At 38.6% G+C, this 26,052-nt stretch overlaps 1 protein-coding gene across 1 annotated transcript; it reads right to left on the bottom strand.

Annotated features, from left to right (window-relative positions):
• Positions 1 to 244: 244 nt before the first annotated feature.
• Positions 245 to 14,715, bottom strand: Aga (aspartylglucosaminidase). The gene is made up of 9 exons (XM_052752287.1): positions 14,488 to 14,715; positions 12,709 to 12,862; positions 12,059 to 12,171; positions 11,077 to 11,189; positions 9,090 to 9,201; positions 7,827 to 7,902; positions 6,421 to 6,528; positions 5,586 to 5,719; positions 245 to 4,010 (listed from the first exon to the last, which is right to left on the bottom strand). The coding sequence occupies exons 1-9, from the start codon at positions 14,612 to 14,614 to the stop codon at positions 3,910 to 3,912; spliced, it is 1,038 nt and encodes a 345-aa protein (XP_052608247.1). The 5' UTR covers positions 14,615 to 14,715; the 3' UTR covers positions 245 to 3,909.
• Between the last annotated feature and the right edge of the window lie 11,337 nt (positions 14,716 to 26,052).

The raw sequence follows: 26,052 nt of genomic DNA, 5'->3' as shown, positions 1-26,052 counted from the left end.
AAGGCAGTGTGTGGGCCTCTGCATGTGTCTAATAAACGGCATTATCTTAAAACTGTCTCTCTGGAGGGAAAATAAACCCCAATTTAATGTCTGCTGATATATGCAATGTATGTATCACTACCATGCACTACACCGCCTCAGTCTCACTGAATGAAATTAAGTTTGTTTAGGTTGTCTGATATTTATTTTACAAGAATTTTGGTTTTATTTTCAGTCAGCCTTAATTACAATGAACAGAACAGGAAAAGATGAAAAATGCAGGTTTTATTTAGAAATGGAAAGAAGTATTTTGACATTTACGGTGCTCAAGGGTTTTGCACAAATCAGAAAGTAATGAGATCGATTACAAGCGATTAGAAGGAAATTTGCTGGCTTACATTCTTTCTAAGATCGGATTTTCTTAAAAATATTATATGTTACCATTCACATTATAGAAATAAGATTTTAATTAGAGAAAATAAATGAGCAAACACATCTAATGTGCCACTCGGAAAGGTCACAAGTTTAAATCAAATGACCAATTCTTAATGCAGTCTCTGTGCATCGGAACCATAAATAACTTCCCTCCCTTTAACTCAGAGGCAAATAGGTTGAGCATAGCAGCTCCAACTTCCATTATATCCACCCTGAATGTGGTCATTTTTTATCCTTTAAGTAGATGTGATTTTCTGAGTACTAAAATATGACTTTCTTTTTTAAAAACTGGCTGACCCTAGGTTACATAAGAAAACACTTATCACAGGACACTTAGTAACCACCATTTCTATTTCTGAGGACCTCATCAACTCATTTTTTAATTGTGTACGATAGTTGAAAATCTACTGCATAATATGTGACAAGTTTAACACTGAAGAAAACAAACCAAACCCTGGGATCTTAACCAAAAATTGACCAGCAAAATGACATAAATGCATTAATTTATTTTTTAGAATTGCTATCCAATTAAAATAAATATCACCAATAGATATATTCAAATGAATTTTAATTGTACTATTAAAGGTACTAAATGAGCTTAATAGGGTCCTTAGGTCTAAATTCAATCACTGAACATAAGAACTGACAACATTTGAAAACAAAGTTCAACTATTTAAAATTATGGGCTTTGAAAGTATATTGCAAAATTATGGGCCTTGAAAGCATATTTACTGGGCATAAAATATCAACTAAAATACATTGTACCTATGATTTGCCCTCTAAAGTCAAAAGGAATCACTTGAGTATTGATATTGAAAATAGATGTTTTGATATTTTTGTACACACAGTACAAACGTATATTTCTAATTAAAGTCAATACAATAAGTCAAGCTCTACTAAGAATATTTTGAAAAAGGAGAAAATGTGAATTACATGAAATATCTTATATTTAGTATGAAGTATTGTATCACCTGTTAAAACTTGTATTAGTTACTATCTGAATATTTTATTTAGTTACCATTTAGATAATTTAGATGGGTTTCATAAATAAGGGATATTTTCATTATCTCCTGGCTCTTCTCAATCTAAGTTAGTCAAAATTAACAATCTCACCCACAAACAAATCAGCCCGTCACACTGTCCTCAAAGCTGACAGAAACCATGGAAGACATGTCAGAGACAAAGGGTTTGCTTGCCACCCCTCTGTGTGGTTTTAGAGTATAAAATGAGATATATACAGGACCTGGCACGAAGGCCTTTGGGGGACTAGCCTGGCTTCAGTCCACTGGTACACCTCCTCTCTTTCACTCTCACTGATGGCAGAGTGCTTATTCCAGAAAGATTCTCACAATGTAAGTGTCTCACATCAACAGTCTTAGGGCATCTCAATCTTCGATTAGGGCTGCAAACAAACCCACCTGTCGCTTGCTTCACAGAGAAACAGTGTGGTATTAGACAGCAAACAAACATGTCGTCTCACAGGAGGGAGATATCTGTCTTGTAAAATTTTTGCTCATCCTAGAAACATCCTTGAACACAGTTCCTGAATGCATACATGGCAGGTACCATGAAAGTCCGAATGTCAGCAATCACAGGATATAGGTGTATGGGCCTCTTTGAAAAAATATGAAAGATTCCTTAGGAAAATATCATCTGCAACTGCCCCAATAATTTAAAAACATTTTTTTACTCATTTTTTTTTAATCAGCACCTTTCTAGTCTAACCAGAAAAAAAAATTCATTTTGAGGTTTTAAATACTCTTATTATTTTAGTAATGTCCACAAAACTCCTTAACAGATTGGTGTATTTTATGCATTAGTCAGGATAGTCTATACTGGATCATAATTTATGTCCACGGGGTACTGTCACGGATGTCTGCTCATTATAGTTTTCAAGGACACAGGTAGCTGAGAGCAGCAATCAGTATGTTGTCATGCTTGACAAAATACGAAAGAATTGGGAAGGTCTCACATTCCAAATTCACTTAAAGCTCATTGCCAGAACCAGTTACTCGCTTGTAGCAAATCAGAGAGAACAAGAGCGTAGGCAGCACGAGCAGGGGACGTGGAGCTGGCAATGTGTTCTGCACAGGATTCTTGGCGACTAGCTGATACTGGGCTAGCAGAAATAAAATCAACCTATAAGGAGTCTTTAGTGCGACAGTCATAGGAAATTATTCCAATGTGAGTCAACGCAAATCAATGAAGAATGTGAAATTATCCAAAGCTTTATGACAGAGTGAGGTCTACAGTTTTCTCGTTGCCTACCGTGTTGGACATATAAAACAGCTGAGTAGAGTTCATCTGAATCGTCTGGGGGAAATAATCTAGGTATTTCCCTTTTCTGACATCAAACACTTCCTTTATTAAAGTACCGTTACTAAACTGGGTTAAAATTATTTAGTATTTCATGTAGTTCAAGCATTGTTATTAAACTGAGATCAAACTGAAGTCCAGCAAACTCTGCGCTGGTAGAGGCTATTTTGAAAGTGGCTTCCCAAATAATTGTGATAGGCAGGCTGGCCTGAGGACGATTAACATGGATTACTCATTCTCAACAGGTAACAAATAGTAAATAGCAAGTTATACACATTAAAAAAGAAAACAGTACTAAGGTTTGACAACAATATAAAACATTCATCTTATTAATGACTACAGATTAAAGCAATGATTTTGGAGTACATTATAATCTTGAGAGATTAAGACATACAGTGTCTCTGTACTTGTCAGTGGACAGTTGATATGGAAATCTGGAAGACAATGCCAAGCCAGAGAGCATACTTATTGACATTTTCCATCTGCAACTGCTACCTCAGCACAAGAGATTAGTAAAATTACAAAAAAGAATCCCCTAAGTGAAATGACCAAGACTAATATGAGTTGCCTGAAGATCAGAGATTCCTATGGATTAATAACATTCACCTACTGAGTGATCCATCAAAGAGAAATCCAAAGAAAACCAACTAACACTCATCAGCTTTTCATAATTCACAGAATCAAAACCATACATTTTAATAGCATTATTCTTGCTTTGAGCTATTAGTTACAACCCAATGATCAATGGTAAGGGACAAATCACTGAAACTTCGGAAATTCAATCAGGTCTAATCTGCTGAGATAGTGGTACTCTGTCCCCTGAACCTGGCATGCTTGTATATTCTGATCTTGTGTAGCTGCAAATACAGATACTGTATTTACTATGGCTTTGTGAAAATAAATCCCGAGTGTAGACAGTTCTTGCCACATTGATTAGAAATTCAAATATCACTTTAAACTTAAAAACATACATCATATATATGCATATTCACTCTCAAGTGGGATACAGACCTTAAATAAAAATGTAGATATAGAAATGTGACTGTAACGTACTTTATTTTTGCACTTAACTTACACATGAACTTGAAAGAAATGAAGACCACTACATGATGTCAGTGAGCAACTTTCCCGTCTTCGTTTCGTTCCTCTTTAAATTCACATGCTGACAGACAAGACAGATTAGAGGCAGTCTACTTTTTCTTCAGTTGACTGACTTCGTAGAGGATTATAAACCATGAAACTAAATTGAGTAAATGTTGGAAGTTTGTTGCAAGCAGCACCTGGAGCACAAAAAAGAGACAGTTAAGGGTTGCCGGAGGCATGTATTCAGAACCAATAAAGCAAGCATTTGCCTAGACATTGGCTGGTGCATGTCTATGTCCACATAATGTATGCACATATATAATCCACATGTTGCCCTTCATAGTGGTAGTTAACCATCATAGAAGAGGAGGAGGAGAAGTGGGTAAGAAAGACGTTCAAAACCTTATTTTATATGTAGAAGCATTTGCCTGCATGTATGTGCTTTGTGTCAAGGAGGTCAGAGAAGGCAGATACCCTGAAACTGGAGTACAGATAGATGGCTGTGAGCCACCCTGTGGGTGATGGGAACTGAACATGGGACCTATGCAGAAAGAGCTGCCTCTTAATTTCTGAGCCATTTCTCCAGGCCTTAACCCACCCTCCTGAACATCAGACAACTAGCTAATGCCCCCTGCCCCCCACATACACCAAATACACTTGCTGTCACTCTGTTGTTTTATTGTTTCAACCCTTCCTTAGAGGAAATGATCAAAATTTTTACTTCCCTCCTAGCAACTAGAACATTCTCTTCTCTATAAACCCTTCCCACAGAGTACTTCCCTTCCTCCCTGCTCTTTCACTCTTGGAGAAGGCAAGAAGAGTTATTTGTCAACATGCTTTTTGTCTAAGTTGAGTTTCTGTTCTACACCTGCAGGGGGAGAGGTCCTTCTGCTATGTCTTTATTAGGAAATAGTCAAATTTTAATTCATATAGTAAGATAATTAGTATCTTCCCACCCTGTTAAATGTAAATTTGGGCCTTCTATGGCTTATCTGTTAAGAGGGAATCATTAAATTGCCTTATTTCATACCTAAAGCAACCCCCATAACTTTGTTTGACTTTTATGTCTCAGAACTTAAAAAAGAATACGGAATTCTTCAAACGAGCTTTTCAAATACAAAAGTGTGGGAAGTAAAAGATCAAAGAACAGCAACAAACAGTCTAGCCTAATAAGCTCTATTGATTGGTAAGCTGTACATAGTCTCCATCTGAAAGCTTGGTGATGAGAATCTGTGGTGGTTGACCTGAAATGCTTTGCAGCTGTGATTGGCTTATAAAGAGAGCAAACAGAAGACAGGCCAAGCACCACCTCAATAATTCTGCTGGCCTGGCTGGCTTACTCACTAGTGAAAGTTTTTGTACTTCAGAGTCAAGAGTATCGAAATGACTGAAATGTTTTAATGACCGAGAAAGAAGGGGGATTAACTTGTCCCCACCATCTCTAATGAGTAAAAGCATTTTACTAAATTAGCCTGTCAACACATGCTCCAGCCAAAACTAAACTTTTAGGATAGCTGCAAAAGAAAGGAACTGATAGCCCCAAAGCAGACCATGACTACCAGACTACCAGCAGTCAAACAAAATAGGGTTTTAAGTATATACTTTAACATTTGACAGGTAGTGACAGCTCATCATTGACATTCACTCAGAATGTACTTTACAGACTCCCTTTTTCAATAGAACACAGCATATTACATGCTCAGGTATTCAGAGTGTGTGTCTTTTATAATTACTAGTAAATTCACACAAATAAAAACACAGATCTAACTTACCATAACTTCCCGTCACATTGGCACATATAACAGCCCCAAGGAATCCTGGATAATGTTTCCGAATTCTTGAAATCACTTTTTGGCAAGCTACGGTGGGATCAACTCCTTTTCTCATATATTCTACAGCTTGGTAGCTAATTTAAACAGAGGTGACAGCTTAATATCAGAGAACAGAATAAACACTAACTTGGCATTAGGCTAAGCTGATGTCAGAAAATCTGAAACGACCATACTGTCACATTTAACATAACACCTATGAATGAACACAAGTCAGTAATTCCTGTCACAGCCTTAACATCAGGGCAAGCAATCCCTGCGACAATGTCATCTATTCAACTCATCCACCATTAATTCCACAGGAAGACTATTATTTTGGACTTTGGCTGAATAACTGTCACTTTAGTCATAACAGCCAGAAGTCACAAACAGAGGTGAAATTTGCATGAGGAAAGACAGTACACTCTCAGGAGAAAATACTACACATGCTGAAAACATACAGTGGTAGTTGTTAACCGACCACAGTGGCTACACTTTCTGCTTTTCTCAGTCACTTCACTACGGCCTTGCATCAGTTAATTAAACAGATCATAAGCATTCTTCTCTGGGAAGCTCAGTGAGACACATTCATTTCCCAAGGTAATGATGACTCAAGTGAATGATCCCAAACTCACTCGCCCAACAACAAGAAGTCAACAACGCAAAAACCTCACCTCCAGTTTCATGAAAGTCTCTCATGCACACAAAGTTGGACAACACAGTACAAAAATAAGCTATGTCCTGACACTGCTTGCTTCTTCTAAGGACCTCTAAGATGTACAGAGGTAAGAAGTCAGACCTGGGCAGAAAGCGGAGTAGTATGTCGCCGTCCCCTGTGGCTGCAGCAGCCCCGGCCTTGTCGTTAGCATAGGCCCCAGCTCCGGGTACTGGTGAATCTCCTACACGACTTTGTGAGTAGAGAACATAAAAATTGAGAAGAGGAAATCAAAGGTAAACTACATCCTGTTACGAACTTTTTCGAAATTAGGGGCTGTTTCCACACTGCCCCTGGTTACTGTTTTAAGTAAATTCTTCACTAGACTGCCTTTTTGTTTGTTTTTCAATTACAGTTTTCAAACAGCTATGATAATTATATGACTTGTATTTTTGATAGATGTGCAGTGCAATAAAACTGAATTAATAGAAACAGACTAAAATACTGGTTTTTCTGGTAGTAGAGAGAGGGTAGTTGGAGAGATTTTGGCTGGCAGAAAAAGAAAAGGAATTTTAATTAAAACTAGAGGGTTAACTTCTAGAGATCTGCTGTACACGTGATACTACATTTAATAATAATATATTTTATATGTAAAACCCACTAAGAGTATAGATTTTAAAAACATGTGAGACAATGCATAAGTTAAATAGCTTGGTTTAACTATTTCACGTGTTTAAATATATGAAAATATCATGCAGTACTCCAAAAACAACACATACTTTTACTTATCAATTAAAATTGTAAGCGAAAAACTTGTCATCAGTTTGTCATTTCAGATCACACAGCTTTACAGTGACGGCTCTATTACCCCTTTCTCAACTTCTGCAACACTTCCACAGTTCTCAATGACTTCCTTACACTGCTTCCTATGTAACGTGCCAAACTTGTTACCAGTTTCCCCTTTTAAATAACCTACTTAATGCCTATTGTCCACTAAAAACAATACAGAAAACATCCACAAACCTACAACTCCTCAAACTTACCCCTTGAAATCTGGCTTGGGTTACTTGTAGTCTCAATCTTCACTACTGCCACACACTGCTCTGCACACATTGAGAGCACACATGCCAGCACATGGGAACACAGACATGCAAGCGCACACACACACACACACACACGCACTCACTCACTCCACCTCCTGTCCCAGTCAGCAGAAGCCCTCAACCTGAAGTGTCCCACTTGTATAGTCTTGTGCCACGGGCTGCATGCTGCATGTCCCCTTCCGTGCTGTGGACTCAGGTCCCAGTCTCCACCCGGACTTCTGCCATCACTACTCAGGTTACAGATTAACCCCTGGCCCTCCTGAACTCGGAAGCACTGGCTCCGGTGCTTGCTTTGGCCAAGAACACATGGATGGTAACATGCTTTCTGTCACATTTACCTGGGAGGTAAGGGTTTCAGTTTATAGCTGGTACCCTGCACAAGCCCTGGCATACACTGCTTTACATTTGATACATATTTGAGAAATCTGTTCTTGGTGAAACACTAACCCAGGAATTTTGAATTTTATACCATTTGTAGATGTGCCCGCAGCAGTACTTCCCTCCTTATGGATTACAACCATCCCTAAAGGTAGAAAAAAAAAAGTTAGTACCCAACACTTCCCTTAAATATAGCCAGATAATGGTCATCCGCTAATAACTGCTGTTGTTTGAGAGATTGTGTCCCTTCTAAAATGTATCTTCACGAAGTGATGGATTTAGGAGGGGACCACAGGCAGGTGGGATGGTTATTAGGGCAACACCCTAATGAGTGATTAATACAAGAGACCGAGACAACAAGATATGCCACCTGTGAGCCAGGAAATGGGACCTCAACAGACAGGGAATCTTCCAGTGTCTACACCTCAGAATTTTCCATATGTAAAACTGTGAGAAATAAATTTCTGTTGTTTGTAAACCATCTATGGTACTGTGTTTTTACATACTGACTCCATTAAGAAAATACAGTATGTTCTCTCATTAATTACAGATAGAAGAAAAGAAAAATTAAGAATACTGAAAACTGTATCAGTGGTATTATAGTATGTTAATGATTTGGTTCCATAGCACCATTGAACATTAAAAAAAAAACCACACACACACACACAAAAAAAACCCCTAATATTCTTACTCTTCAAATCTACCAGGTTTCTGTACCTTTTCAAAGGCAATTCCCCCAATATCATTCATTTTGATTAGAAGAACTTGTCAATATTATAGCTTAGAAAAATTATTATGTCATTTTATATATATAGCAAATTGCATAAAATAACCAAAGCATTAAATATTAACAATTTGATAATCTACATATTAAAAGTCACGGAATATTTGGTGTCTTGTATAAGAAATTACAAAACTGGCTGGGTGGTGGTGGCTCATGCCTTTAATTCCAGTACTTGGGAGGCAGAGGCAGGCGGATCTCTGTGAGTTCGAGGCCAGCCTGGGCTACAGAGCGAGATCCAGGAAAGGCGCAAAGCTACACAGAGAAACCCTGTCTCGAAAAACCAAAAAAAGAAATTATAAAACTGTATTTAGATTCTAAGACAAAATTATATATATATGAAATCTGAATTTGTATGTGTTTAAGGTAATTATATATGTATATTTGTACATGTACATATAGTGAGAGAAAATTACATGTAAGAAGGGGGTATTTACTTGGCGTTTAAAATAATGAAAGCTAGCTAACTTCTGGTACATGAATAAAAAATGAATATGAGCTGTAGGTCAATAACTAAAATAATCGATAAAATTGTATAAAAAGTGAATTACCGATAGTATCATGACCATGGACATCCACTTCTTTGTAGGGAAAATTACCCTGAGCCATAATACCAGATGGTTTGTAGGGTCCACAGTGTTTTGAAGGATCTGGTGTTACTTTCTGTAAAGAAGATTCAAGTTTTTCAGTTAAAAAGGGTGTTTTAGGAACTGGCAAATAATTGTGTAAAATTGCTAATCACTGGTAGGAAACCAAAAAGACACCAGTAACTCAGAGCTCAAAAGTTAGCTTAATCTTATGTGAACAATGAAGATTCTCAAAATTGCATGATCTAAATTAGATAGATACAGGGCAAAGAAAAAGTCAATGAATGCCATCTTTATATACATACAATCCTCATAATAATGGCAGACATAAAAGTTTTCCTTTTAATTATATATTAATCTCAAAGGAACAAATACCCAGCCTGACCTTTACCCGTCACAATATGGTTCCCAGATAACAAATTCTGAGATTTCAAGTAGAATCTGTTTTTAAAAGAATGCTTATTTTTAATCTAGGCTTATAAGGTATCCAACTTTGACAGAGACGTGACATTGTCAGCTACAACATTCACACTCGAGAATTGCTCACTCAAGTTATAATACAACAAAACAAAACAATGCTGCCCAAAATGTCATGTTCTAAGTATTTTACGAGTTTGCGTTGGGTATCACTCATCTTCATCTCTTTTCAGCTTCATGGAGCCTGCAAGCCATGGATTGGACCCCTCTGGCTGCAGCCATTCTAGTAGCAGTTTAAGATTCCTTTAAATATTAAAAGTATAGGAACATACCAATAAATTTAGGCTGTCTGGACAGATTGGTATTAAGCTAAGAACTTATTTAGTACAGGTTGAGTACCCCTTATCTGAAAGGTTTAGGACCAGAAGTACTTTGGATTTTTTCCAGATTTTGGAATTTTTATACGTTCATGAGATAGCTCGTGGATAGACTGAAGTCTAAGCACAAAATTCACCTATGTTTTATGTCTATCTATATGACTAGTCTAAAGATAACAGCATAGACTTTCAGTTGCATTTGCGGTTTGATGTCAATGCACCGCATGACATAGCATGGCCTTTCAAACTTGTACTGTGGCATAGTGTTGGTGCTGAAAGTGCTTTGGACTTCAGATTTTTAGTTTAGGGATGCTTATTCTACTTATACCTTAGTAACATTAGTGCACAAGGTTCAAGTTCAGCTGTTTTATGAAAAATTTATTATTTTAGCTAACCCTTAAGAACCTTAGGAAGAAACAGATTAGAGGCTAAGATGTTCCAGAAAAGGAATCTGTGTGGCAAAATCTGCTTTGGAACAATCTTTGTACACTGTAAATATGTATTACTCTCATTGGTTAATAAAAATCTGACTGGCCTATTGCTGAGTAGGTGAGACTGGGCGGGAGAGTCAGACTAGGAGAATTCTGGGAAGAAGGGCAGAGTCAGAGGAGATGCCAGGAGATGCCAACAGATTCAGAGGAAGCAGGACATGTAGAATATGGGGTAACAAGTCATAAGCCATGTGGCAGAGAGTAGATAAGAAATATGGGTCAATTTAAAATCTAAGCGTTAGCTAGTAACAAGCCTAAGCTATCAGCTGATCATTTACAATTAATAATAAGTCTTCGTGTGGTTATTTGGGAGCGCTGCTGCTACAGGAAAACTCCACCTACAAAAATCAAACTGATTTATGCTAAAATTCTTAGTAAAGAAAATTGATCCCATGAGTCACAAACTAGACACCTTACTGGTTAAGCCTTCTAGTGAAATTATGAGCAACATACTGCACAGACTTCACATGGATAATATCTAACAAATACTTTAGACTTTGGATTTTGTTCCAAGAAAATGCAAGTGAAACAACGTTGATGGAGTTCCTTCCATTCTTCACAGCAAACCTTCAATTTACAAATTACTGCCAGAGGGCAGAAGTCATTAACCCCAGGGATCATTCAGCATTTTCAATTTACTTTTTAAAGTTGAATTCGCATACATACTCTCCAATAATTAGGCTGGCAATTCCTAGCAAGCCAATCTGAATACATGGCTTCCGAAGCACTGGTAGATAAATTCTCACTGGTAAACCCCATACTTTCAGCAAACTTGGTGGCTAGAGATCAAAGAGAACAGTGTAAGCCCATGCATTTTTTTCTAAGCAAAATCATGTATGAAAGGCATTCTGCGTCAGCTGTCTCTCACATGGGGTATGGAAAGACATCTGAGGAGGGTGGCACACAAGGCTTTTAAAGGAATTTTTGGACATAGTTTTGAGGGAGTCATTTCTGGATTTGCAGCTTCCCTTTCTATCACTGATCTCTTGGAGACCTTCGGGCTGTGTGCACATTTCCATTCCTGCCTCTCTTCCACATCTCCTGCTTCTACTCTGCAGAAATTGCGCCTTTCACAGCACACAACAGAATTCTCCTGTTTTAATGAGGGTGAAAAGAACCGAATAGACAAATGCATTCCAAAGATCAAGACACATGCTTCTCAGAGAGTCTGCAATTCTATTTCAAGTCTATTAAGGTTTCTTCATAAATATATAATTTATATATATTCATATATATTATATATTTAATCATAGGCTGCTTTACGACCTCTTGCAATGGAACTTGGAAAGGACTCGAGTGACACTGTCACAGGAATCTCCTTTTGGTACTACCATCTCATATAAACAGTGCCCCTCCGGGTCTTATACCTGTAGAAATGCAACGTACAGAGAAAACCGACGGTGAACCCTGTTTCAGTGGTAGAAATCACCCATCAACTGATACAAATGTATTGCTTAAAATACAGTCTTAAAGACAAAGCAAGATTTATAAGTAGCCTATCCAGTTAACCAGGTATGAACTAAAACATAATTACTCTAGTTTGGAACTTGGGTCTCCTTTACTTCACAATGAGATCTATTTTTTTTTTTTTATACAATGACTATAAACAAAAAGACTAGAAAAAAATTTCAGTAGTTTGAAAAAATACCTGACTCCCCTATTAAAAGTGTGTGTGTTGTGTGCTCCAGGACTTTCCGGGCCACTCCAATTGCATTTTTAATTCTTCGGAGGCCTCCTACTGCTCCCACATCCATAGTAGTGCTGGAAGGTAACAATGCAGGAAGATTTACGAAGGCATTTTCTGTTGCTACTTGAAGAGAAAAACTGCATTTCTCAAAGCAGCAATACGGTGAAGGCTAAACTCCATCTTACCACAGAAGTGAAAAAAACCCGTAAAGTTCACGGATTCCCACAGACAAAATTAAAGAACAGAAACTCAATTGACCAAATAGCTCAACACCTTATTTTAAACATGGCTTTTAAAAGAGGCCTTCAGGCTCCAGGTCACTGAAAGCACATTTTCAGATGGCAGGTGAATTACTGGGTCAGAGGCACGGTTTTGTATTTGGGGGTTCTCTTCAGTCAAAGCTACTTAACCATTTACTTTGCTGTGACATTCTAATATCAGAATGACCTTTTTTTTTGGTTACCTCTCTGTGTTTAGAAAAGACAAGCACTATAAACAAGGAGTAGCCACACTTAATGCATCTCTCCACCTTGCTCTCGGCAGACTACAATCCTCAACATCAGCCAACCGGACATGAAAGCGCAAAGACAAGTCCTGAAGAGCATTCTTACCCATCCATGATCATCGCATCCAGGGTGGTTTCCCCACGTTCATTAGGACTTCCTCCAAAGCCTACAGTGCCATCACACTGCTCCATCTCACACTTAGCACAGCCACTCTCAACCGCATCCAGGGCAGAACCTCCAGATGCTAATGTCCGCCATGCTGTTAAATTCCAATAGCGCTTATTTATATTCATATAGTTTTCAACATGAAATGCAACAAGCCAAGAACATTTTGAAGCCTACTTAAATTTTTTTTCCTTAACATTTATACTGTTAAGCTGAAATTTTAACAAGTTATTTTATCAAATGGTAAGGAAATTAGAATGATACAGACAAAATCATATCAATAGTTACTATGAAGAACTCAAAGACCTTAGTGGAAAGCGAATATTTAAAAAAAAACTTATCAGCATCTGTTTCTTCTGTGTAACAAATAAGTCATCTTTAAGAGGGATAGCTGAAACTATTTGGAGACCGTTGAACTGAAAAGTATTTTTCAATTACAGCCTTAAAATTTCATCACTTTCTTTTATGAGATAGGGTCTTGCTATGTTGCCCAAGCCCAAATGAAAATCTACACACAGCCTAAGCTTGTCTAGAAGTCTGGATCTTCCTACCACAGCTTCTGGAGAGCTGGGAAGAGTGACAGCCATGTGTCACTCATTAGATTACTAAAATATGCATAACTAATAGTACACTGGTAACACTTATCACAGCAAGTTTCAGCATAATATTGCAACAGCAAATAACATCACATGGGCTAATCTCATCTTCATGGAGCTTTTGAGATAATATTTTAATTGTAATTATCGTTTAAGAGAAATGGATAGATGTGAAGTAATTCACTCAAGGCCACACTGTATTTCAGAGGTTGCCCACTTTCAAAAGCGGTCACTTTCTCTGAAGGTGGCCAATTTTTTTTTTTTCCTGGTGTTCTGTGGACATCCACGCATTGAGTGGATATGTCTTGAAAGGGCAGCTGTTTTACTTACGATTCTTTGAAGGTTTTACAAATGCCCCTGTTCAATACTGGCAACTTAAGCAGAACTGTCCCCTGCACATGATGCTGGACTTTCTTTGTTCAGTATTTAGTTGTTTATACACTAAACAACTAAATGTCTCTTTTTCAGTCTGATTTCTCACTCTCTGACTCCTATGCATCTTCTACAACATTCACATTTTCCTGCACTGAAATCTGTAACCAACTGTGCCCACGGACATTTACTATGAGATCAGTCTCAAATGTGACTGGGTTGGGGGCCGTGGGGGACAGCCCTAAGAAACTCTAAGGATAACTTTAATGCATAACCAAAGCTGGAAGGTATCATTCTAAGTGACAAGGACAAGCACGGATCAAATATGTGTGTGTGAGTGTGTGTGTGTTCATAGGAAATTATCTATTGTTTCCTAAAGTGGAGTCCAGAGGATACTGGAGAAAGAGGAGGCATTTACAGGAAGTGGAGTGTGGGAGACAGAAAACATCATGGCATCTTATGAGGCAGGGGACACAGGAGGAGTGAAGCACAATGGCCCAAGGGTTAGAGGTCAGTCAACATGGTGCGGGGAGCTATAAATACACCCGATCTAAAATGCAGCAGTGGCAGCGAGGACGGAGAAAGGGTGAGATGCCAAAGCGAGGCAGGAAGCAGACCCGGAAGGAGGCCGGGCCTTCTGCAGGCTCACGGCCTTCTGCAGCGGGCTCGCTCTCCGCTACACTGCCGCAGGGCCGAGCGAGTGCAGCTTCCCGCCGAGGAGCTCCCACGGGGCAGCCCCCCACCTCCGCACCTGCTTCGGTAGCATTCTTAAAAGCCCAAGTGTTGATGACCAGGGGCAGGACACTGGAGCCCTGCGCCAGGGGGATGCCCAGGACGAGCGGCAGGAGAAGAAAAGGCAGTTTCGACTTCCGCGCCATAGCCGAAGGCCCGGTGGAGCGGCGCGAGAAAAGTCCCAGCCAAGCCGCGCGCCCCGCGGGCCAGCGCGAGAAAGGTCCCGGGCCAGCTCAGACTCTCCGAACCCGTGATTCTCTTTAATCTCATTTGCAACTCCCTCAACTCTCGCGAGATGAGGCCTTCTGCTGGCCCCTGGAAGAATTTTTTTTTTTCTTTTTTAAAGTCTGGTGCTGTGGTTCTGTATTGGTCAGCTCAGTAGAGCTCTTCTTAGTTAGTTAGTTTGTTTCTTTTTGTGTTGAGGTGCTGTTACATATATACTTTTAGTACTTTACTAAAGTATAAAGTACACCGCTTAGCCGACATTTAAGGATAGAGTGACCTCTTTGCATGAAATTATCCAACCTTGAGTGGCAGGACACTAGCAATCTCAGATAGCTGACAGATACTATTTTGACTTTTCCGTATTTGCCAACTTAAATGCAAATTAAAGGTAGAAAGTCGGACTGACCTGGTTTGTACCCTGGACTTGCTCAACAATTTAAAATGGTTGCTGAATATAGGCGAAGTGCTTTTGCTGAGGACCAGATTCGTTTGAGGTGTGTTTGACACATACTTCCCATCATTTCTTCACCACAGCTTTTTGTAGGACGTCCTTTCGTTACAAATCCCTGGGCTGGAAGGAAAGGACAGGCTGGGCAAAGAGGAACATACCCTTTACATTGCCCACTGAAGTGCACAGCTCCTCGCCTCCAGCCAAGAAGGCTAACTCCATTCTTTTCCGAAGGTATTTTATTTTATCTTCAGGCCTGGCACCATTAAGTACTAAATAAATGTTTGACTAAAAGGAGAAATGGGAGCTTTGCATGCATGGTACCGGCTGCTCATTTTGATAACTCAGTTGGTGCGCAGATGTGTGAGCATGGACCAGTAATCCCATTGGGACTCTGGGATGCTTGTCCATGTAGCTGAAGGAAGACATAATTTTAAAAGGCATCTATAAATCTATCCCGACCGATAAAATATGAACTAGATGGGAGTTGTGAGGCTTAGAAAATCTTCAAGGTTCTTATTGAATGGAAACTGGGTCTGCAATTTAAACAGCATAAGATAGCCTAGAATTATCCCCAGGCAGGGAAGTGCTATTAAAAAGTTAGGTGTAATTAAAAAGAAACGACACATGATCCTTCTATGGGGTTTTGGAGGAGAACCAAACTATTTGTGCTGTGCTAATGAGCATAAAGCTCATGCTAGGTGAGATGAGAAAGATGGATGAAACAGAATAAGAAAGCAAGGAAAACACTTATTGTCTTCGGAATTAATTTTCCGTAGCACCTCGGTTGTTATTTATAAGTTCAAAGAACTGAGGCATGCCTTCAGAAATTATAAAATATAATACATGGAAAATTGGTCTCAGTTCCTGCAGCTCATTTTTGGGTGATATAGTTCCTTCAGCTGAAAGAACCCAGGCTCTTACAGAGGCAAGACAGCAAGGTAGGCAAATTTAAGGGAACAAGAGAAGGGGAAAAACCCTCCCTCCTGGGATCTAATTTGCCTTTCCTGCTGAGAGTCAGGAAACTTGAACAAAACTGATAAAGCTTTTAATGTAGAGATTTGTATTTTCCTAAGGACAGCTCCAACTAGGATGTTAAAAACGACACACAAACAATCTCTACTTAGAGTAGACTGGGTGGAACCTTGGATTTTGCAGTATTAACACCCCTGTCTCATTCCAAAATACACACAGTAGGCTGTACAAGTCTCTGAGCTTGAAGGAAATTTTATTTAAATTTTAAGTTTGTCTACATTTTAAAACCTTGTAAATTGTATCCATTAAGGAATGTAACTTAGTCACATGATCTCTCTCTCTCTCTCTCTCTCTCTCTCTCTCTCTCTCTTCTCTCTCTCTCTCTCTCTCTCTCTCTCACACACACACACACACACATTTGTAAAAACACTCAAGCACAATTCTGCTGAGAGAAACCTTTGTCTATATTTTGGAATTGTACACTGTCCTTAATAATCTCCCTAACTTGGCTCAGGATGGCTCATCCTGACATTCTTTTCCTTGGCCTATTCGAGGTTTGGGGTCTACCCTAGGATGGAAGGAAACTCCAGGCTCTTGGTAGCAAGCTGTGTTAGGCTGTGCCTGCCTTCATCTCCTCCTGTTGTGTCCATGCTTTTCTCCAAATCCTCTCCTTACTTGAAGTCAAAATCCTGTCTAAGAAATTCACCTAATCTGTGATTTTTCAGAGAGAAAGAGAGAGAGAGAGAGAGAGAGAGAGAGAGAGAGAGAGAGACAGAGAGAGAGAGAGAGAGAGAGAGAGAGAGAATTCAAAAAGGAGAGGAAAAAGCTAAGTTATTATATTGTAATAGGAATATTTGAAAGTCCCAATTTGACAACTTTCTGTGGATTTTTGTACTTAAAATAATATGCAGTCTCAAAAGAATCCACCCTCTTTGGTGGCTTTGTAGTGGCCATTGTAGTACTCAGTGGTTGCAGTACTCGGTCATTGTAGTACTCGGTCATTGTAGTGCTCAGTCATTGCAGTGCTCAGTCATTGTAGTGCTCAGTCATTGTGGTGCTCAGTCATTGTGGTGCTCAGTCATTGCAGTGCTCAGTCATTGTGGTGCTCAGTCATTGCAGTGCTCAGTCATTGTGGTGCTCAGTCATAGTAGTACTCAGTCATTGTAGTGCTCAGTCATTGTGGTGCTCAGTCATTGTAGTGCTCAGTCATTGTGGTGCTCAGTCATTGTAGTACTCAGTCATTGTGGTGCTCAGTCATTGTGGTACTCAGTTATTGTGGTACTCAGTCATTGTAGTGCTCAGTCATTGTAGTACTCAGTCATTGTAGTACTCGGTCATTGTAGTGCTCAGTCATTGCAGTGCTCAGTCATTGTGGTGCTCAGTCATTGTAGTACTCAGCCATTTCAGTGCTCAGTCATTGTGGTGCTCAGTCATTGTGGTACTCAGTCATTGTGGTGCTCAGTCATTGTTTTGCTCAGTCATTGTGGTGCTCAATCATTGTTTTGCTCAGTCATTGTAGTGCTCAGTCATTGTAGTACTCAGTCATTGTGGTACTCAGTCATTGTGGTGCTCAGTCATTGTAGTACTCAGTCATTGTGGTACTCAGTCATTGTAGTACTCAGTCATTGTAGTACTCAGTCATTGTACTGCTCAGTCATTGTGGTGCTCAGTTATTGTACTGCTCAGTCATTGTAGTACTCAGTCATTGTAGTGCTCAGTCTTATAGTGCTCAGTCATTGTGGTGCTCAGTCATTGTGGTGCTCAGTCTTATAGTGCTCAGTCATTGTAGTGCTCAATAAGCTCACTTTGTCTAAACTTAGAGCAATCAGTACAGCTACATCCTAAAGACATTGAATTATTTTAGATAACTGGATTATTTTTGTATTACTATTACTTATTTTTAGCTATATTTGGATAATAGTTTAGATCTGATATTTCTTTGTGTCTCAATGTAACTGGATCTTTTTACTTGATTTTGAGATACCTCTAAACTAAAATGGACATCAGTTAATAATATGTAGTAGACTAACAAAAATGTCCCACAGTCTTCATAGTATCTACCCCGCTTTCTAGTTTCAATAATTAATTATATGTAACAGAAATGTAGTATTGTTGATTTTTAAAATCTAACTATAAGATTATCTTTACTTGAGCTTAGAATATATCACTTAGACTTGTTTGGTAAAATGTCTGTGTTAATAACGAAAACATTCTTGTAACAATATCTCAGGCCTCAAGACCTGGATTTTAAAATTTAGGCTAACTACATGGCAGCTCTGGCTAGCTCATTTAATTTTCCAGAGATATACTTTTCTCATCTATGATATGGAAATAACAATGCTCTTTCTTCCTTTAATCAATGAGGTAAGAGTTAGAAGAACACTCAAATAACAATTAAGTAGTATGCTTTTGGTTTAATTAGCTTTTTACCAAATACCTATCAATTAGTATCTGGAGGGAACAATCTGTACAGAATGCAGAAAGAGCCATGAGGTGGCTGGATACCTAGAATGAATCTTAAAGTGAACACACAGAATTGGACTGCATTAAATGGGAATTGAAAATATTTTCAACCCACTCTGAGTTGTACAAAAGTTAGTGTTAACGCTTATGAAGCTGTGCATACCAGAGGTAGGAGATTTCTGGATTCAGAATGCTTAAGTCTTTCCAGAATAAAATCTCCAGTAGAATCTTAAAAGCTGCTACAAATACTGTCATCTTGTGTGTGTGTGTGTGTGTGTGTGTGTGTGTGTGTGTGTGTGTGTGTGTGTGTGTTCAAGGTTGATGGGTGGTAGTTGTGGGCAGCTGTAAATTCCCCTCCTTTTCTGCTGAACTTCATGGCTTTCAATTTATCAGTCTCTAAAGGATGGAGAGTTGAGTATTTCCTGATAGCATTTGAAGCTGTGGTTCTATAGAGGATTTAACGCTGGAGTTTGCAGAGAGTCTCGGTATTTCAAATCTGAGGCTTAAAACACTAAGCCATCCCCTCTGGCTTTTGCGTGGATGCTGGGAAATCCATTTTAGAAACATGTCCATGTTTTGCTACTTGTTCAAAGCTGTAAGCGTGACTTGGCATTGAAATAATAATTTCTTTTGCAGAAGTCCCCACTGAACTATTACCTGGGTTGTCTAAATACAGGCCATTTATTTGATTGGCATTTGCTCTTGTCAGTTTCAGAACCTGTAAGTAATGGTTTTTGCTGGTGTCAAAGCATAGTGGTGTGTTTCTAATTTGAATCTATTCTTTTTGTTAATCCAGGAATACTTCATGTTACCTGATTGTACATTCTGGATGTAATTAGAGTCATTATGCAGAAATGTCATCTTATTCTCTCTGAGAACAGAGTTTTCTTCCTTTCTGAGATAGTATTTCTGGGTTATGTGCCCCACCACCACATACACCATTTATCACATCAGTAGCAGATTCAAATCAGACACTTCCTTTTGACTCTTTAACCTTTAAAGTCATCTTAATGATATATAAAGACTGAGATAGTGAAATATTCTGTTGGCTTTTACATGATTTTTTTTTACCTCAAACTGAATTTTGTGCAATGTATTTTCAACCTGTATTCCAAATAATTGGTATGATAAAGTTGCTATAACAAGGATATGGCAGATCACTTTATATAGTAGACTCTATTTTTATAACAGTTATTTATGATGCGATGATGTTTTCCTAAAGGTGACCTATTACTCTAACAGAGGCCCAGGGCAACAGAACAGATTTCCTCTTATCTTTCTACCACTTCAAAAATGTTAATATCACATGTGATTTTTTTTTGAAAGAAATTCAACAGTAAGTGTAAACCTCCCAAGTAAGACTGTCTTGCAGTAAATTTATATTTATTAAATTATATCCACTGGTTGATCACGAATTAAATGGGAAAATACTCTTAACTATGAATGCACACATCTTACATGTGATTATGCAGGTAATTTGTTCTTACCCGGTGGCTTGTAGAATGATTTAAAGGAAAGATTATTTTACATCAACTCACTATATCTCTATTTTAGAAATACCACTTATCACTTGCAGTTCTGGAATCTTCTATCAGCTTTATGGATTTTCAGTTACAAATGCCAGTAGACTTGAAGGAGGTCTCTAGCAATAGGCATTTACATTTCTCTCTTTTTCCTTTCTTTCTTTTTTTTTTTTTTTTGGCAAGTAACAAGGTGTAGAGAGCTGCCATAACATTTCAGGCCTTCCTTGTTTCTTTCTGATGCTGCAGGCCCACAGCCACCTTCTAGCCAGGGAATGGGGAAAGGCCAGACTTCTCTTTTTTGTCAGGTAAGTACAAGAATTTCAAGAATATTATTTTATTCTCATTGGTCAGAAAGATATCCTTTGACCTTTTCAGAAAAGCCAAATACATTTCTTCCCCTTTCCTTCCTCTTTTAAAAAATTATTAATTTATAGGACTTTCACTTCATTTTTGAGTCAGTATTGTATATAATAGGACCCCATAAACAGCAACAGAAGCTGGGGGCATAGGTAACCATGAGCATTTATTCACTGAAGTTTCTAGAAACTTTTCAAGGGACTTTGGACTTCATCAGAGTGTAAATTTGGAGTATTAATCAATCTTATTTAGATCCTAAGAATCAAAGAAACCTCCCTCCACATCAGAATTAGGACTGTAGTTACTCACTCAGTGGGCAATGGAAAGGAAAATGGCAATTCTCCCTTGGAGATGAGATGCTTATTTTTGAGAAGAGGAGATTAAAGGAAAATGGAGGAATTAATTCCCGATAGTCTTGATCTTCTGTCATAGCAGTAAAATTCACCTGGCAACATTGCAGCAGTCTTTTGAATGGAATCAGTGAATAGAAGTTGGAGAGGGATTTTTGAAGATTTATTATGGAAAGTTTCATAAAAAATGGACAGTAAGTAACAAAATAAAGTATGGAGCATGAGTGAAGATTCATTTGAAATCAAGTAGGCTACTAGCCATGAATGTTAATCAACAGCTCGATTTTACCTTTCGGTAGTATCGTTTTAGAACATCTAAATTCTAACATAAAAAGTGAAAGCTGCAGAGGGAATCTAGTTGTTTGATGTGAAATATATTTGTGTTGCTGATAAAGGAAAAGTATAGGCAAGAGAGTTGGAAAGTAAGGAGACTATCATATATGATGATTTTCCTATTCCCACACTGCTGACTGTTATTATTGTTTCCTAGACCCCAAAGCAGGCTCAGACCACAAATGAGACAGGTGATTTGATTATCTTCAAAGTAGACATTAGGTGCCTGATTTACATGAAAAGTGTTTTCATGTTATAGATACAGTAGTGAACAAAACATAAAATTCCTGCTTTGATGAGACTTACTTAAGTACTAAACAAATATATATTGTGTTGGTGGCTCACAGTGTGACTGAAGCCCCTGACAATACCATTCATTATGGGTCTGAATCTTTGCCCTGTTAGGAGAAAAATTTCATCTTATGTATATATGGAAAAATTGAGTATGCATGCTTATGTATGTGGGTAAATGAACTGTTTTCAAATTTGAGCCAAACTAAAGAAAGCAAAACTTTCCTGTGTGTCTGTGCCCTGTTTGTAGCCATGTCACATCTTACAGAAAAATTAAAACCTAATCTAGGATATATGCCTTTGAGTTTGGAGACAGTCTTTCTCCTAGAAGGCAGGTCTTCCTTCTGGTGATCAGGCTTCTCTGGGAGGCCCATTTTCGTTTCCAGATTAAATTTCCTGGAGATATCCTAATACCTGGGATCCTTATTAAAATAGAACTTAGAGAAGAAGACAAGAGATGCTGAGAAGGGATGCTAATAGTGAAGTGAGGAGGCATAGTTTTGAAGGAATAAACTACAAGATTTGGAGATGGTCTGTGTGGGGGTGGTGAGAGAGGACAGCTGTATTTGTCAGTACGGCTTAGCTACCTGTTTATGTTGGTCATCCTGACTAGACAGACTCTAATTTAGGATGAGACATGAGATAAGGACTCCAGTTTTGGCTTTGGATACAAAAATGTTGACCCATCTCTCAGTCTTAGGAGAGTAAAGCCTCTGTTGCTCACAGTTGGCTCAGAAGATACCTACAAATGTAATCGCTAGCATTGAGCATGGGTTTGTCAAACTAAGAGCCCAATCCTCCTCTTCATTCCTGGTGTCTTTCTCTGACGGGGACAATCATATTCCTGGCTGATGAATCATTGCTGATGAAGTTAGCTGGAGTAAAATAATAAAAAAGTGAGAACTAAGAGATAACATGAGAAGACCACCTTTTAGCCACTTCACATTTCCTTTCTGAGACAGGAAAAATGGGGTGTCTTTGAGCTGGACAGAGGTTTCCTCCTCACCTCAGGTGGGCCTTAACTTAGGAGTTAGGGTGTTAGACGCTCATAACCACACCAAGCTTCCACTGTGTTGGTGTTCTGGGTTCTTGTTTCATAATTTTGAAGAATGAAATCCACTGACCTTAGAGGATGAGATTCAGAGAGAAGTATTGTATTATAGGGAGCTTAAGAGGGAGAAACAAGGCAGAGCCCCCTTACCACAGGAACAGGTCCGGGGAAATGGGGTACCACCTAACAGCTGGTCTGCGAGCTTTTTAGGGGCTAATGGCAGAAAGGGGGATAAGGCATGGGAAGAGGAGTGAGATGGTCAGTCTAATTGATTCATGACATGCATAGGTTTTTCTTCTCAGTTTCAGTCATGTCCTCCCATAGTGCTTCCAGGCAGGGGATAACTAAGAATGAGGAGCCAGAACTGTCTCCTGTCATTTCCAGCTTCTGCTCAGGATATTTCTGGAAGTGCTGCCTTGGGGTCCCTGCTCCACCTGACCAGTTTCTGTCTCCAATTCCCATCACTTTCATGTTGGTTTTTCTACTCCATGAATAGCTTCATTGGTAAACAATTTACAACAGGTAGGACAGATTCACCTGCATCCCCCCCCCCCCCCCCCCCCCCGTTTGGAGCTTGAGCCGTTCAAATGGCGTGGGTTCTTTGTTTCCATTTTGTCTTTCCTAAATGGGGAAGTGTGTCAAATTCTAGAATTGGACCTAGAGGTCCATTTGGATTTCAAAAGGAAGACAAGACTCTGCCTTAGCCCTTATTAATCATGAGATGATATTCAGGCTTCTGCATGCCACACCTTGATTCATATGTCAGTGTACTCAAGTCTCGGGGAGGAGGGAACAGGAGTATTGTCTATTGAGTTCCCTGGGAGAACAAACAGCCACCATACTCACAGCACCTTCGTCTGTTTCAAAGGTGTTTACAGAAAACATTTCACATACAATTGCATCCAAGGCTGCGCATTTTACATGTGAAAGAATTGAACTTATAAAAGTTTCTTGTTGTGTCTATTAACTAGTAACTCCTAGTTATCAAAAGTAGCAGTGAGATACTCTGTCATTTATGAGGGAAGGTCTTATTATAAAATACAATTTTTCCCTTTACATCTATGCCTACTTTGAATACCTAGGAGGATAAACTTTCATTGCATCGCGAGAGTAGTGCATACATCAAAGTTTGAGCAGCTGCATAGGGAGCCTCTGTCAAATTGTAAAATAGAAAGCTTGCCTCTCCATATTTCATTAAGACCTTGAGCATATAGTCATCCATCTTACATTTGAAATGTGTCAATTTTTCATGTATCTGAAATACATTCAAATATGTTTTCTTTGAGAGGTACCCTTCATAAAGATTTTTTAAGTGCTGGATTTTAATATTAGTTATGTTTGTTGATCTGATGACAACCACAATTCCACTAAGAAATGGACAATAACATCCCAGCATGATAGGGATATTTCTATAGCAGCTGCTTTCTACTGAGCACCTTTTAATTCCTCCATCCTGGCAGGAAGTATTACCTATTAATTATCACAGAATTTTAAGAGTCTACTGCCTCAGAATGGAAACTGTTGTGCTGATTTTTATGTGGAGGGAAAGTCTCACATGGTGGGTACCCAGGAGAACCATTACCAACAAAGTAGTACAATATGAATGGCACTGGAATGTTTCCATGTGGCTGCAAACTCTTATCCCCAGCCAGGGCCCATCAACACAAATAGAAGGAATGTGAGTTACTATTGAAGCTGCACATTCACTATTAAGAGCAACTGTGCAATCTAGTTTTCAAGACCCGTGCTACCCAAACACATTTTTCTATATTACATAATGTTATCATTTAAATATTGTCATTCAAATGTGAAGACCAGCTGTGCATATCAGGACACAGCTGTCGGGCTGAGGTGAAGATAAGCCATCTGGTGCTTGGTTCTGGGTGGTTAAATTCCAGCCGGGGGATTTAACTTCATATCCAGCTGTGATAAAGTAAATTGAAGGCTGCATATTATTCCTCAGAAATTACTCCTTTGGGATAGTTCTCAGACATAAATTTTAACCAGAGGTGTCATTGATTGGTTTTACACTTTCAATTACAGCATTTGCCAAAATAGAACCAAACGGGAAAAACAATGCAATCATTTCATTGTCTTTCTATGAAATGAAAAAAAAAAAAACAGAGTTAAGGAGAATGAGGATTTTCAGTTTCCCTCAAATTATATGTGTACAGAAGAATCTGTAGAACATTTGTCTGGCTTCTCCCCTTGCTCAGGATGATGACAAGACAAAACAGATGACCCATAAAGGCTGAGGGAGAGAGCAAAGGTGGACGTTAGCTAGGCTGCCACAATCTCTTGGTAGGTATGTGAAGTGTAAGTCAACAGAATTTTTACCACAGTTATCAGAGGAAAACATCCTTTCTCAGTTCCTTTGGTTCTGAGAATTCAAGGGAAAGTTCTCAAAACCCTACCTAAACTTTTTGAGTGTGAAGTGCTGAGAAGGAGCTGGGAAGCTCCTAGTCTAGTCCCATGTCCTCAGCCACTTCTATTACTATTCTATTATAAATTAATATTTAATATTTCCAAGGAAGCAAACTTTTACTGTAACTTACTATAACATTATAGCCAGCTAATGATCTATACATATTTTTGTCTGAAGCAAATGATATGATATGATTTTAGGTATACTAACCTAAATACTCATAAACGATGAACATTATAAGTCAGATGGTAATGGTGTACACTTTTAATCCATGCACTCAGGAAGCAGAGGCAGGAGGATCTCTGTGAGTTCAAAGCCAGCCTGGTCTACAGAGCAAGTTTCAGGACAGCCAGAGCTGTTACACAGAGAAACCCTGTCTCAAAACAAACAAAAAATGATGAACACTATTGTTATTCTTTGATTTGTTAGCTTTTATTTATCATGTATCTGGTATAGCTATATGCATGATAAAAGGCATTTGTCGTGTGTGTGTGTGTGTGTGTGTGTGTGTGTGTGTGTGTGTGTGTACTCATATTATGTGTAATTTGTTGGATTGGTATGTATCAAAATTCACTCATGTAACCATTCCTTTAATGGAAGTCTACAGCATTTCCACTAGCTTTCCTTAGTCAATTCTACTCCTTGCCAAATAAGTATACAGCCTATCATCACAGACTCATTCTCTTGCTCTTGAATTTTATACAAATGAAACCATAGTTTGCTTTCTTTTGTAAACATGCTAGACTTGTATACATGATCGCATGTGGCTGAAGCTCTTTCTTTTCCTTTATTTTATAACACACTATTCTACTGCTTACTTTTGAATCATCCTATTGATTGATTGCATTGTGTCCAATTTGAGAACAATAGCTGCTAACCTAGCAGCATATGTTTTCAATAGAATTCAGCACTCTTTTCTGTGGTGTGGAATTCATTGCTCTTTATCAAAATATGCCAAGTTAAGGAATGCTTGTTCTTTTCATAGAAGTGTATTTTTGAAAGGAGGTTAACAATCATTAGAAATTGTGTGTGTGGACAGAGGAGATGGCTAAGCAGGTAAGAGTTCTGCTGTGCAAGCATAAAGACTCGATTTGAATTCCCAACATCCACATAAGAGCCAGGCATATCTGTATGTGCCTATAA

The sequence above is a fragment of the Peromyscus californicus genome, unplaced genomic scaffold, assembly GCF_007827085.1.
Source record: "Peromyscus californicus insignis strain IS unplaced genomic scaffold, ASM782708v3 Scaffold_23__1_contigs__length_62951481, whole genome shotgun sequence".
Lineage (NCBI taxonomy): Eukaryota > Metazoa > Chordata > Mammalia > Rodentia > Cricetidae > Peromyscus > Peromyscus californicus.
Note: the sequence above shows the minus strand (reverse complement) of the source record. Positions and strands in the feature narration are given on the sequence as shown.